At 41.3% G+C, this 13,647-nt stretch overlaps 1 protein-coding gene across 1 annotated transcript in view; it reads right to left on the reverse strand.

Annotated features, from left to right (window-relative positions):
• mgat5 (alpha-1,6-mannosylglycoprotein 6-beta-N-acetylglucosaminyltransferase) overlaps positions 1 to 13,647 on the reverse strand; it is a 122,288-nt gene that overhangs the window by 80,046 nt on the left and 28,595 nt on the right. Inside the window, exon 3 of the mRNA XM_061691022.1 lies at positions 8,015 to 8,179. Within this exon, the coding sequence (XP_061547006.1) occupies positions 8,015 to 8,179 (165 nt within the window). The remainder of the gene's footprint in view (positions 1 to 8,014; positions 8,180 to 13,647) is intronic.

The following is a 13,647-nucleotide window of genomic DNA, read 5'->3' on the forward strand; positions in this document are numbered from 1 at the left end:
TAGGAAACTCATTTCGGCCGCTTGTATCCGGAATCTTGTTCTTTCAGTCACGACCCACAGCTCGTGACCATAGGTGAGGGTAGGAACGTAGATCGACCGGTAAATTGAGACCTTCGCCTTCCGGCTCAGTCTTTACCACAACGGACCGATACAAAGTCCGCATCACTGCAGACATTGCACCGATCCACCTGTCGATCTCCCATTCCATTCTTCCCTCACTCGTGAACAAGAACCCAAGATACTTGAACTCCTCCACTTGGGGCAGGATCTCATCCCCGACCTGGAGAGGGCACGCCACCCTTTTCGACTGAGGACCATGGTCTCAGATTTGGAGGTGCTGATTCTCATCCCAGCCGCTTCACTCTCTCCTGCGAACTGCTCCAGTGAGAGTTGGCGGTCACGGCTTGATGAAGCCAACTGAACCACATCATCTGCAAAAAGCAGAGATGCAATACTGAGACCACCAAACCGGACCCCCTCTACGTCTCGGCTGCGCCTTGAAATTCTGTCGATAAAAGTTATGAACAGAATCGGAGACAAAACGCAGCCTTGGCGTAGTCCAACCCTCACCGGGAACGAGTCCGACTTACTGCCGGATATGCAGACCAAACTCTGACTCCGGTCGCACAGGGACCGAACAGCCTGTATCAGGGGGTTCGGTACCCCATACTCCCGAAGCACCCGCCACAGGGCTCCCCGAGGGACACGGTCGAACGCTTTCTCCAAGTCCACAAAACACATGTAGACTGGTTGGGCGAACTCCCATGCACCCTCGAGGACTCTGCCGAGGGTGTAGAGCTGGTCCACTGTTCCACGGCCAGGACAAAAACCACACTGCTCCTCCTGAATCTGAGATTCGACTCCTCTCCAGCACCCCTGAATAGATCTTACCAGGGAGGCTGAGGAGTGTGATCTCCCTGTAGTTGGAACACACCTCCACCCCGGTCTGCCAATCCAGAGGCACTGTCCCCCATGTCCACACGATGTTGCAGAGGCGTGTCAACCAGGACAGCCCCACAACATCCAGAGCCTTTAGGAACTCCGGGCGAATCTCATCCACCCCCGGGGCCTTGCCACCGAGGAGCTTTTTAACTACCTCGGTGACCTCAAACCCAGAGATAGGAGAGCCCGCCTCAGAGAACCCACACTCTGCTTCCTCATGGGAAGACGTGTCGGTGGAATTGAGGATGTCTTCCCATCTACCCCCACCATCGGAACCAACTCACCACCAGGTGGTGATCAGTTGACAGCTCCGCGCCTCTCTTTCACCAGAGTGTCCAAGACATGCGGCCGCAATTCCAATGACACGACCACAAAGTCTATCATTGAACTGCGACCTCGGGTGTCCTGGTGCCAAGAGCACGTGTGGACACCCTTATGCTTGAACACGGTGTTCGTTATGGACAATCAGTGATGAGCACAGAAGTCCAATAATCAAACACCGCTCGGGTTCTGATCGGGGGGCCGTTCCTCCCAATCACTTCCAGGTCTCACTGTCATTGCCCACGTGAGCATTGAAGTCTCCCAGCAGAACGATGGAGTCCCCAGCGGGAGCGCTCTCCAGCACCCCCTCCAAGGACTCCAAAAAGGGTGGGTACTCTGAACTGCTGTTTGGTGCATAGGCACAAACAACAGTCAGGACCCGTCCCCCCACCCGAAGGCGGAGGGAGGCTACCCTCTCGTCCACCGGGGTGAACCCCAACGTACAGGCGCCAAGCCGGGGGGCAATATGTATACCCACACCTGCTCGGCACCTCTCACCGTGGGAAACTCCGGAGTGGAAGAGATTCCAACCCCTCTCGAGAGGACAGGTACCAGAGCCCAAGCTGTGTGTGGAGGCGAGTCCGTCTATATCTAGTCGGAACTTCTCGACCTCACACACCAGCTCGGGCTCCTTCCCTGCCAGAGAGGTGACATTCCACGTCCCTAGAGCCAGCTTCTGGTGGTGAGCCAATGGGAAGGGGGACTCACGTTACCCTTTCGGGCTGTGCCCGCCCGGGCCCCATGGGTGGAGGCCCGGCCACCAGGTCTGGCTCCAGTGGGGGGCCCCGGTGACCCACGTCCGGGCAAGGGAAAACCAAGTCCATCGTTTGTCATCTTCATAAAGGGTCTTTGAGCTGTGCTTTGTCTGGTCCCTCACCTAGGACCTGTTTGTCATGGGTGACCCTGCCAGGGGCATAAAGCCCCAGAAAAACTTACCTCCTAGGATCATTGGGACACACAAACCCCTCCACCACGATAAGGTGACGGCTAAAGGAGGGGCAGTTTTAAAAAAATAATAAAAATAATTTTTATTTCTCCCCTTGTTAAATGTAAGCTTTACACGATCGGGATTTTTGGGGCCGATCACCGATCAGTAAGTTTAAAAAAAAAAAACGATAACCGATCTGATCACAACATGGAGCAATGTGTCTATTTCCATGACTTGTTCATTTATTGTATATACTTGTGTATTATATACTGAGTACTGTATCTTCAAAATTATTCTCCAGCATTTTAAACAAAAGCTAAAACATCAATGACCTCTATGGGGCATTTTGGCCACTGACATAAGTTTAGGTCAAATCAACGTTACAACATGACAGAAATAATGGGTGCTAACTGACTATAATTAAATTACTTTAACAAATATTGTTAATGACATGCTTACTCTGACTTTCTCACTGTCCTGGCTATATGGGTGGGTGTTGTCCAGAGTTTGCGTCCATTCTGAAGAATTGCAGGCCTCCCTTGCATCAGTTAAGGTCAGTGTTCATGACAACAATAAGGATGAGACTGGGTAAAAATGGCATTGATGGCAGAGTTCCACGGCGAAAACCATTGCTGACGAAAAAGAACATAAAGGCTCATCTTACTTTAACAAAAAAACATCTGAAGTAGTGTGATGGTTTTGGGCTGCTTTGCTCCTTCAGGACCTGGTCAACTTGCTGTGATTGATGGAAACATGAATTCTGCGCTTTAACAGAAAATCCTAAAGGAGAATGTTCAGCCATCAGTTTGTGACCTCAAGCTGAAACGCATTTGGGTTCTGCAGCAGGATAACGATCCAAAACACACCAGCAAGACAACTTCTGAATGGCTCCAAGAAACAAAATGGTTTTGGAGGAGTCTATTCAAAGTCCAGACTTGAATCCGATTGAAATGCAGTGGCATGACCTTAACTCCCTGCCAATGCCGTCCAAAGACGTCATTCAAGAATCAAGCTATTCCCTGCCAATGCCGTCTAAAGACCTCAATGGCGTTTTTTAACAGGGATGGGTGGGGCAGGGTCTTGTCCAGTTTGTGTGTGATCGTCAAGCCTCTGGATAACTGCAATGAGGAATGGCACCCTATAGAGGGCAACAATGCCTTGAGGTGAATGTCCTCCATTCAGATTGAACAAGTGGAAGAAGAAGGAGGGGGCAGGGTGCAAGAGACAATGACAAGAGGCTAGCATAATGGCAGAAAAGAGAGAAGACAAAATTTAAAAAAAAATAAATAAGAAAAAAAACAAGCTTTCCGTACTAGAAATTTATTGTACCAAGGCAAGAAAAATATTCCTGCGACAAACAGGAATGACACCTTAGATCATGCAATGGAATGACACGAAAAGAGTGAGGTTCTGAACGATCCCTTTGTTGCAAAGCTATCGCCCAAAGTGCCGGGCCATATGGCGAGATGCTCTCGACCGCTTGCCAGCTGATCATCTGCCGACCAGGATTTGAGAAAATGGGATCCGGAAGTGTGATGCCTGGATCGCCTGGAAGCAGCCGAGCTTCATTTAGAGCTTCCTCCGGATGATAATGGAGACAAAGGTAACTTGTTTGCAGCTCGCGATAGCTACATTTAGCAAGCAAACGCGCTCCTCCAATCCTTGTTACATAAAAACATAATTTAGTCCCACTAGTTCACATTACAATGTAACATCTGTCGCCAGTACTGATTTGAATTTTTCATTTCCAGCTCGTCAACACCCGCAAGTCAAACATCTTTTAGGATTGCGACAAAGAAAAGTATTTTTTTTTTTTTTTTTTTTTACCTTTGCAAAACACGTCATCCATAAAAAGTATTCTCTAATAATCGTATGTATTTTTTAAAACTTACAGGTTATGCATCCAGCAGAAGCAGTGCAAACAAAAAAGGTAATTGAAAGCTTTTTTTTCCTCCATGTCCCACTACAGCAGTTTCAACTACCATGTATTTTTATAGAAAGTTATATTCCTAAACTGCACAGGTTGTGCTTTGAGCAGAAGTAGGGACTGGTTTCAAGGACAATGACAACCACACAAGATCCCATTCACCATCACCAAAGAATGAAATCCAGATGTGGTAAAACTTTGCTAGATTTGCTAGAAAGCTAGATTTTTGCGCAAGATAATTGCGCAAAAACCTGGACTATTGAGCAAACGGTAGAGGAGGAGAATTAGGAGGAGTGCCATTTGTTCACGCATTTTTGTCTAATGTAAATTCTGTACATAGTTATACTTTTAAATACATTATTTTTCTTTCAAAGGTACTTTATCAGTGTTGTTTTATGTTCATAAGTTTGAGATTTTCACTAAAGACAAAAAAAGATTTGTTTCAAAGTAATTGTTCTGCCTCATCTGTCTGCTTTCACAAAATGGCGGTTTTCTCAGTTTTTTTCCTACAGCAACAGATTTGGCTGAAAGTAGCCTACATTTGACTGCTGATTACTGTAAGCTAGAGACAAGCTTTTTTTTCTGATGAAAGAAGAGAGTCTGATCTTTCTTTTGGCATTTACACTGTCATAGTACACAATATTCTGTGGGGCTTGAAAAATAAGTGAAATTGCACGAAAATGCCTGACAGTCTAGGGGTTCCCTGCTCAGAAAACAGCTGGCACTGAATGAGTTAAAAAGGCCGTTCATGCTCGAAAAACCTCACATTTTCACATCTGAAGTAATTTTATGGTCTTGGGCTGCTTTTCTCCTTCAGGACCTGGACAAGTTGCTGTGATTGATGGAACCATGAATTCTGCTCTTTAACAGAAAATCCTAAAGGAGAATGTTCAGCCATCAGTTTGTGATCTCAAGCTGAACCGCACTTCGGTTCTGCAGCAGGATAAGGATCCAAAAGACACCAGGAAGTCAACTTCTGAATGGCTCAAAAAAACAAAATGGTTTTGGAGGAGCCTATTCAAAGTCCAGACTTGAATCCGATTGAAATGCAGTGGCATGACCTTAAAAAAGCCGTTAATGCTCGAAAACCCTCCAATTTTGCTGAATTTAAACAATTCTGAAAGGAAGAGTGGACCAAACTATCTCCACAGAAAAGCGAAAGACTCATTGCCAGTGACAGAAAACACTTGATTTCAGTTGTTGCTGCTGAGGATGACCTAACCGGTTATTGGGTGTAGGGGGCCATTACTTTTTCACACAGGGCCAGGTGACTTTGAATAGTTTGTCTTCCTTAATAGATGACATCACCATTTAATAACATCATTATAAGTTCACTTGGGTTATATTTTTCTGATATTTACATTTGTTTGTTGAGGATAAGCGGTACAGAAAATTGATGGCTGGATCTTAAACATTAAAGTTGGGAAACTGCAACAAATACAATAACTTTTTCCTTTCACTGTATGCTCCTGCCCTCTGGTTTTCATCAGCACAAGAGCAACTCAGTTCTGGAGTAGTTGTAGAGTGCAGATGTTCTATTTGGGAAGACCAAAGAGCAGGGCATTGCAGTGCAGAGCTGCCAACCCATAAAAATTCACTTCCAGAACAATTTGTCCAGATTTGTCTGAATTTCCCCATTTTCAAAATTTTGTCAAGAACATTTCTCTGCGACAGTCAATCATAATCGTTCATAAATTATGGCTTCAATATTTGTCATTTTAATGTTTTTATTACATCAACCTTGTAATGGTGGATGCAGTTGCAGACTGAATCAAAGTTCCATTATATGAGATTTTTCAACGTTCCATCATCAAAAATATCTGTGTCTATGGATTAATTCACCTATGCCAACCCTGGTAACAAAAAAAAAAAAAAAAAAAAAAAAAAAAAAAAAAAGCAGATTAAGCAGATCTCAAATGTAAAAATTAGAAATCAGCACTCTATTTTGCAAACAAACAAATAACATTGCTGATAGACTGAATTGAACAGTTTATTATAATAATAATTTTGGCTTCAATTTTGCATACTGTTTATATTATATATCTAGATTTCTTATATCACCAATTGCTGCTGAAACGAAGCAAATTTCCCCATTGTGGGACTAAAAAAGGTTATCTTATATGAAAAATATATATTAATAATATACGTTTAACCTGCCCACGTTCTGAAGTGACGTGAGCAGTGAGGTCGTAATTCATTTCCGGTTCAGACCCGACATCCTGTGTGGACGTGTATTATTTTATATTTATCCCTCTAAAGACGTATTAATTGGGCCTGTTTTTTTTTTTTTGTTCAAAGTTGGTTACTCTCGGCGAAAACGCAGTTACAGCCAGACCTATGTTACAAGTGTATTGTTTCACCAAATCACTTATTTCGATGTTTTGCGATCGCTTGTAACGATAGCTTAGCAATTAGCATGGCTTCTTTTCCTATCCACTCCTCGTCCTGCCTTTGTGATACTTTTGTCAGAAGCATGGTAAGAAGTCTAGCTTATTCGCTACCATGGAGGCGATGATCAGTGACTTACAATGCATTGACATCGGATGCAATGAGAACTTTCGCCTCTGCGGCTTGGCAGGCGTAATAAAATAGTGTGCAGCAAGCATCAATCTGGATGCGCCTGTAATGTTAGACACTGGATTTGTTTTCCCAATATCCAGAACAATCAGTGTTCAGTGATTTCCGTAACAAAGTACAGACATTCTGTAACATTGGGCAGCTCTGGGGACATAGAGGCGTTGCTTCTGCAGAACCTACACAAAATTTCTTACTGCACACATAGATTGGAAGCGATCTTTTTTATCTCTCAGCTACGAGTCCCGACACGGTTCTACGGCGGATGTTTCAAAATAAAAGCTTGAGTGTCCCAAAAAACAAAAAAAACTTGCCTGATAGACAGAACAGTCTCCATGGACCCCCTAACAGGTCGGTTCTGGCCCGTGGGCCGTACCTTTGACACCCGTTCTATACCACTTATTATGCTCGGACGCACAAACCTATCCCAGTTGACTTGGGTTGCAAGGCGGAATAATCAGATTGAAATACAGTAAATGAAACACAACCTGGCGGCACGGTGTACGACTGGTTAGCACATCTGCCTCGTAGTTCTGAGGACCGGGTTTCAAATCCCGGCCCCGCCTGTGTGGAGTTTGCATGTTCTCCCCGTGCCTGCGTGGGTTTTCTCCGGGTACTCCGGTTTCCTCCCACATCCCAAAAACATGCACGGTAGGTTAATTGACAACTCTAAATTGCCCGTAGGTGTGACTGTGAGTGCGAATGGTTGTTTGTTTGTATGTGCCCTGCGATTGGCTGGCAACCAGTTCAGGGTATACCCCGCCTCCTGCCCGATGATAGCTGGGATAGGCTCCAGCACGCCCGCGACCCTAGTGAGGAGAAGCGGCTCAGAAAATGGATGCATGGATGGATGTCTACTTTGGGGAAAAAAAAAAAACATTTTGTGCTACAACTCTAGACCATCTGCTTCATCGGTATTTACAATTCAGCATATGTCTGTTGGCCACGATAAGGAGAGACATTTTATTGAGGAAGAGACTGAGAGGAGCAAAAAATATGAAATCACTGACACTGATGAAAAGTGGAGACAAAATAATAATAATAATAGATAAGCTAACATCAGCCTCTGAAGTTACAGTACGTTAGCCGGCAGTCGACATTTGATCACAAATGATGACTACATCATTTGAAATCTTGCACAAAAATCAATTAACTCGATAACAGGGTCGCAGGTTGTCAATACGGGTTTACTTCAATTACATTATGTTCTCAAATGTAGGCTGGTAAAACGCTAGGTGCGCATTGTGAAAAGTTCCAAGACTTTTGCAGCCTGTATGCTATCAGCATAGGAATATGTGTTTATAATCCAATGTGAGCCTTACCTGCCACATTTATTTTATCTGGATTGGTGGAGCTAGGTGTGGAGGTGCTGGAGCCATTGGTCAGAATAGTTCCAGTGCCGTTGTAGATGTTCTCAACCTTGGACTCCAGCTTGGCCAGCCTCAGCATAATGTTATCTAGCAGCACTGCAAGAGTCTTCTTTAAGTCTGGAAGAAATGGGCATCATCACAGTCAGGTACAACACATTGTCTTTTAATCACTCAACCGATAAAAACATAGTAATACTAATTCATCATATTATTTTTTTTATCGAGTGAAATAGGGCAGGTGCTTGAGCACCACTTGGGGGTCTGTGTGTGCATGAGCCTGTTTTTGTTATTGCGTGCTCCTAGATATTTTTAAAAAAAAAAATTATTTTTGTTTTTTGGACACTGGCAGATAAATTATGCGATTGTTATTTGACAGTGGAAATGTTATGTTACTGTTAATTAGTATTTTATAGACCTTTTTAAGAGGTTGAAAATGCACTCCTATGGTGGCAGCTGGCGTGTAACTGAAGTCTTTATTTTCCTGAATTGAGAGTAAAAAAAAAAAAATAATTATTATTCTTGGCCCTAATAAACACAAAGCATTATTTCTCTGTAAACTAACTGAAAGTGATAATGTTTATTTCATAATTAATAAATATATAATTTTTATATATATAAATAATTAAAATCATCAAATCTATTGATATTAATTCTGATGAAGCTTAACTTGATCATGTCAACTAGTTCAACCACTTATTGTTTTATGATAAATGTTTATTTGTTCATCGCAAGTTTGTTGTAAATGTACAAAGATGGTGCAGTTTCTTGTTCTTTTCTAACTACCTTACTGGACACGTCACTCTTTTTGTTTCTTTAATTTCATTGGACATCCTTTAATGTCCAATTAGGTAGCTTGGTGGTTGTAGTCTAATGAAACATTCACAAAAACAAGTCCATTTGCACTCTGGCAAGTAGCAGCTTGGATCAGCCTGGATCTAAAATCTCAGATTTTACCGCTCTTATACAAGCAGTCCATTCCATGCATCGCTCCAGCACTTGTATCCAGCAGCGCCCGGACGGTATGCAGCTCCGACATGATCACAGCAACAGGTTGCTAAGGTGCTAACATAGTAGCAAGGAGCAAGAGTGAATGTTACTTGCTTAAAGTCATTTATTGACACTCCAGTTTAAGTTCACTGGAAATCGAAACTCACATAACAAAAGAATTATACCTATTGAATGTTCAAAAAAAATTCTAGCTCAAACCTTACACACAATGAATGAAAACCCCCATTGATGAGGTAACGAAAATTAGCATTGAACTCGCTGCACTTATCTCTCAAAATAATGAATATTGGTACACAAACGCTGTACAAACAGGAAATATAACACTCTCTAGCATATATTCTTTAAACTCTGTGCAGAATGAGTTATAATAATATTCGATCGTGACCACTTTATTTGTTACTGCAAGTGTGTATCTCATTGCGTGTATCAGACTGCCCTTCAGAGGTCTAGACGTGCACAGCAGGAACAGCGATTGTCAATAAAACTAAAGTTGCGTAAAGAAGTTCAAAAGTATATTGCCGCACATGTGGAGAAAGATACTATACTGACAGTAAAAAAACGAACTTTGTTATTTTCCACTTTAAAAGTATAATTTATATTTATTGTTTGAGATTATTTTTCATGATTTTCTAATATATTTTTCATTTAATCTATTCAAATGTAGAATATGCTTATGTTTAATCACTGCCAGCCTTCCCAGTTAACAGATATTTGACCTCTAAAGCAGTCAATGACAGTGGATGTGTTAAGTTAAGCAGTGGTTATGTTGCAATTAAACTATATATTTTTGTTGTTGGTTTTAAGTTAAACTTAATTTAAGTTTTAAGGATTTCCTCATATTTTTATTTATTTTATGCAATTGTAGTACATTCTTATTTATAAAGTTACTTCATGTAACCCATTGGCTAATAACAAATGAGTCAATTTTCTCTTTTTAAGTAATACCACTTCATCAAGCCTTTTCTAACACTCCATACTACAAAATACGTAAAGTTTGTATGATTATTGCGGATATCAGATCAAACTGATTTTGATATCGGCCAAAATTCAAGACTGCAATATCGGCATCGGCTCGGAAGTGAAAAAGTTGGATTGGGACAGCCCTCGCTGTAGCGAGACATAATTCTGTCGTGTACAGTATGTTGTATACAAACATGCTGCTGTTGATATTGTACTGTATAGGTGGAACCTAACTCCCTTTTCCAAAGCCACCCACAAAATTACAGCACAAGAACAACACACCAGGACCCACAGTTCAACTTCCGAGTAATGATAACTACTAACAATGATAACTTGAGTATTTTGAACATAACTGAATACCATCTAGAATAGTTAAACAGAGCAATCACAATGTGAAAAAAGAAACCTGTTGAACAGGGTCATCTGGTTGCTTCATACTGAAATTATACCAGTCTGGCTTTGTGGTGCTGGGGGACGAGTGTGGCTGGCAAATACGGCTTAAAAATAAAATCTATTTTGTAACGAAATTTGATTTACAGTTTTTACCTACTTTTTAAAGTACAAATCACACTGAAAACTCAAAACAAGTTTTATTTTTAATTTTAATTTTTAATTTTAACCCGTCCTGGAATTAATAAAATAATAAAATAATTATTTTTATTATTATAATTAATTATCTTTAATAAAATAATGCTGGAAACATAAATGTAGCATAGCAAATAATCAACTAACACTGAGACTGATAATGTGCAAAATTAAAACTTTTGTTAAGCTTTGTTTTAAAAGACAAATAGTGCCAATTGTAACCTTGAATATTTGGGGCGGTGGGGGTTGAAGCGAAAGACAGCTGCCCACCACCACAGTGTGGCCAAAACAGGCGGAAGAACCGGCACGGAGGGCCTCACCCCGTTTGAGGAGAGATTCGCTGCAATCATGGATGACACTTCTCTCTCAGGGTTGCTGGGAGCACATGGCTGACTGATCACCCCACAAGGTTAATACCATGTATTTTTATAACTCATAAATGTGTTAATACAGTAACCTACACTCAGCCCTGGGTAAGCTAAGATAAAAGCTCATGCGTAAATATATGTATGGTATTTGTAATAAATCTTTTGAATTCAAATAGAAGCACATCAGCATATCAAAGAGGATATCAAAACTTTGAGTTTTTTTTGATTACTCAATTTATTATTTTAATACACAGGAGAGGACACGCACAATAAAACGTTTTTACATTTTTTTAAGATAAGAGGGGTCAATTATGTCATTTCAACACATTTTAATCATGTGCAACCGATGTACATGTTCAAATTAGGTGAATTCAAATGACTTTTTTTCAGTGCATGTGCTGGAGTCACAAGAAGCAATTGAGAGGGCAATAGGCAGCATAAATGATCACCTTGATCAATTAATAGCTGTCCTCACAAATGTCAGTGATTCATTAATACACTGGTCAACAAGTGAATTCAGAGTCCTTGCTTCTTTTACATTGTTGAAATCAAATGTTGCCGGGCATGAATTGTTCATGTGTCTCTGATGTGCAGATTTATGATAACAGTTTCCCAGCATCACCTCTAAGTGTCGCCAAAGCACCAACAGCTGCAGAAACATGCGTACACCAGCCATGAAGTTGGCGTGAGGCACCGCACATTTCCACGCTCATTTCAGTCTGGATACATATGAACTTTGCCATGAAAAAGAACGTACTCCACGTTTTTGCCCCTGGGCATTTGGGCGGCATCTTGGGGTGTTCAACGAAAAAGCAGAAAATTACACAAATAGGCATTAATAAGGTTTTAGTAGATACCAGAGGTTTACAGTTTTCAGCAAGTGGATAAATCCAGTCTATCCACCGTATACTGTATGCATGTACCATATCTTTAGCGGTGCAAAGCGGACCCCGCAATGATCGCGCTCCATCGTGCCAGTTTCTTATCATAAGTGGTGCCTTGGGTAAAAGACTGCCGCAGTATGCTGCTTTTTAGCAGGAGTTTGTTGGTTGAAGCGGTCTTGTTCCCCTCGTAAAGATTTGTACTTCTCCCACTCAGCTGGATGCCTCAGTTTCAGATGGTGGAATAAGTTTGTTCTGCTGCTGTCTTTTGTTGCAATGGGCTTTAGATAAACTTTGCACTCAAGTTTTGAAATCAATTAATTGTTTATTAATCGTGATTTCAATAGAAATAAAAATTAGTGTGATTATTATTTTTGCCATAATCATTTAAGGGATAGCTAAACCCATTCTTTTAAGCAAGAATACTTAGTATGTGCCAGCACTAGTAAAAAGAATTCAACGGAATCATTCCTCAACTTAAGGGCAACCATAATGGGTGAAATCATTTTCACCTGCTGAGTGGAAGTGATGAAGTACAAGCCTGATACTACAGTGTGATATTGAATTGTGTTTAAGATCATTAAAGAAATGTAAATATCAGATAAATATAACCCAGGTGAACTTAATGTGCTGTTTTTAAATGGTGATTTCATTTATGAAGAGGAAAAAAAAAAACTATTCAGAATTACCTGGCCCTGTGTGAAAAAGTAACTACTCCCCTTATTAAGTCATGAATTAATTGTGGCTAATCACAATTTTTGTTTATTTTTTACTGATCACACCCAAGCTGATTACATCCAGATCTGTTCAATCAAGGAATCACTTAAACAGAATCTGTACCGACAAAATCAAGTCAGAAAAAAGATCTTAAAAAAAAAAAAAAAAAAAAAAAAAAAAAAAAAAGCTGCAACAAAATGCCACCATCCATCCATCCATCCATCCATCCATTTTCTGAGCCACTTCTCCTATTAGGGTTGCGGGCGTGCTGGAGCTTATCCCAGCTATCATCGGGCAGGAGGTGGGGTACACCCTGTACTGGTTGCCAGCCAATCGCAGGGCACATACAAACAAACAACCAGTCACACTCTTACATTCACACCTACGGGCAATTTAGAGTTGTCAATTAACCTACCATGCATGTTTTTGGGATGTGGGAGGAAACCCACATCCCAGTGCCACTATTCAAAGAAATGGCACTATTTTTCAAAAAATTCCAGAACAGTCGAGAAATAAAGAAATTGACATGTAGCAGTCCGGAAAGGGTTACAAAATCAATTTCTCAAGCTTTAGGATTCCAGCAAACCATAGCCATTATCCTCACATGGAGAAAACATGAAACAGTGGTGAACCTTCCCAGGAGTGGCCGGCCTACAAAGATTACCCTGAGAGAACAGCAATTACTCATCCAGGAGGTCACAAAGGAACTCAGGACACTTCTAGAGAACTGCAGGCCTCCCTTGCCTCAGTTAAGATCAGTGTTCATGACACAACAATAAAGAAGAGCTTGAGCAAAAATGGCATCCATGGTAGAGTTCCAAGCCAAAAACCACTGCTGACCAAAAAGAGCATAAAGGCTCATCTTTCTTTTACAAAAGAACATCAATGATTCCCAGGAATTTGGGGGGAACATTATATGGACTGATGAGATGAAAGTTGAGCTTTGTGCAAGGTGTGTGTCTCTGTACATTTGCCGTAAAGGTAGTACAGAATTTCACAAAAAGAACATCATACCAACAGTCCAACATGGTGGTGGTAGTGTGATGGTCTTTTTCTGATTTGCTCC

Source organism: Phycodurus eques, chromosome 1 (genome assembly GCF_024500275.1).
Source record: "Phycodurus eques isolate BA_2022a chromosome 1, UOR_Pequ_1.1, whole genome shotgun sequence".
Classification (NCBI taxonomy): domain Eukaryota; kingdom Metazoa; phylum Chordata; class Actinopteri; order Syngnathiformes; family Syngnathidae; genus Phycodurus; species Phycodurus eques.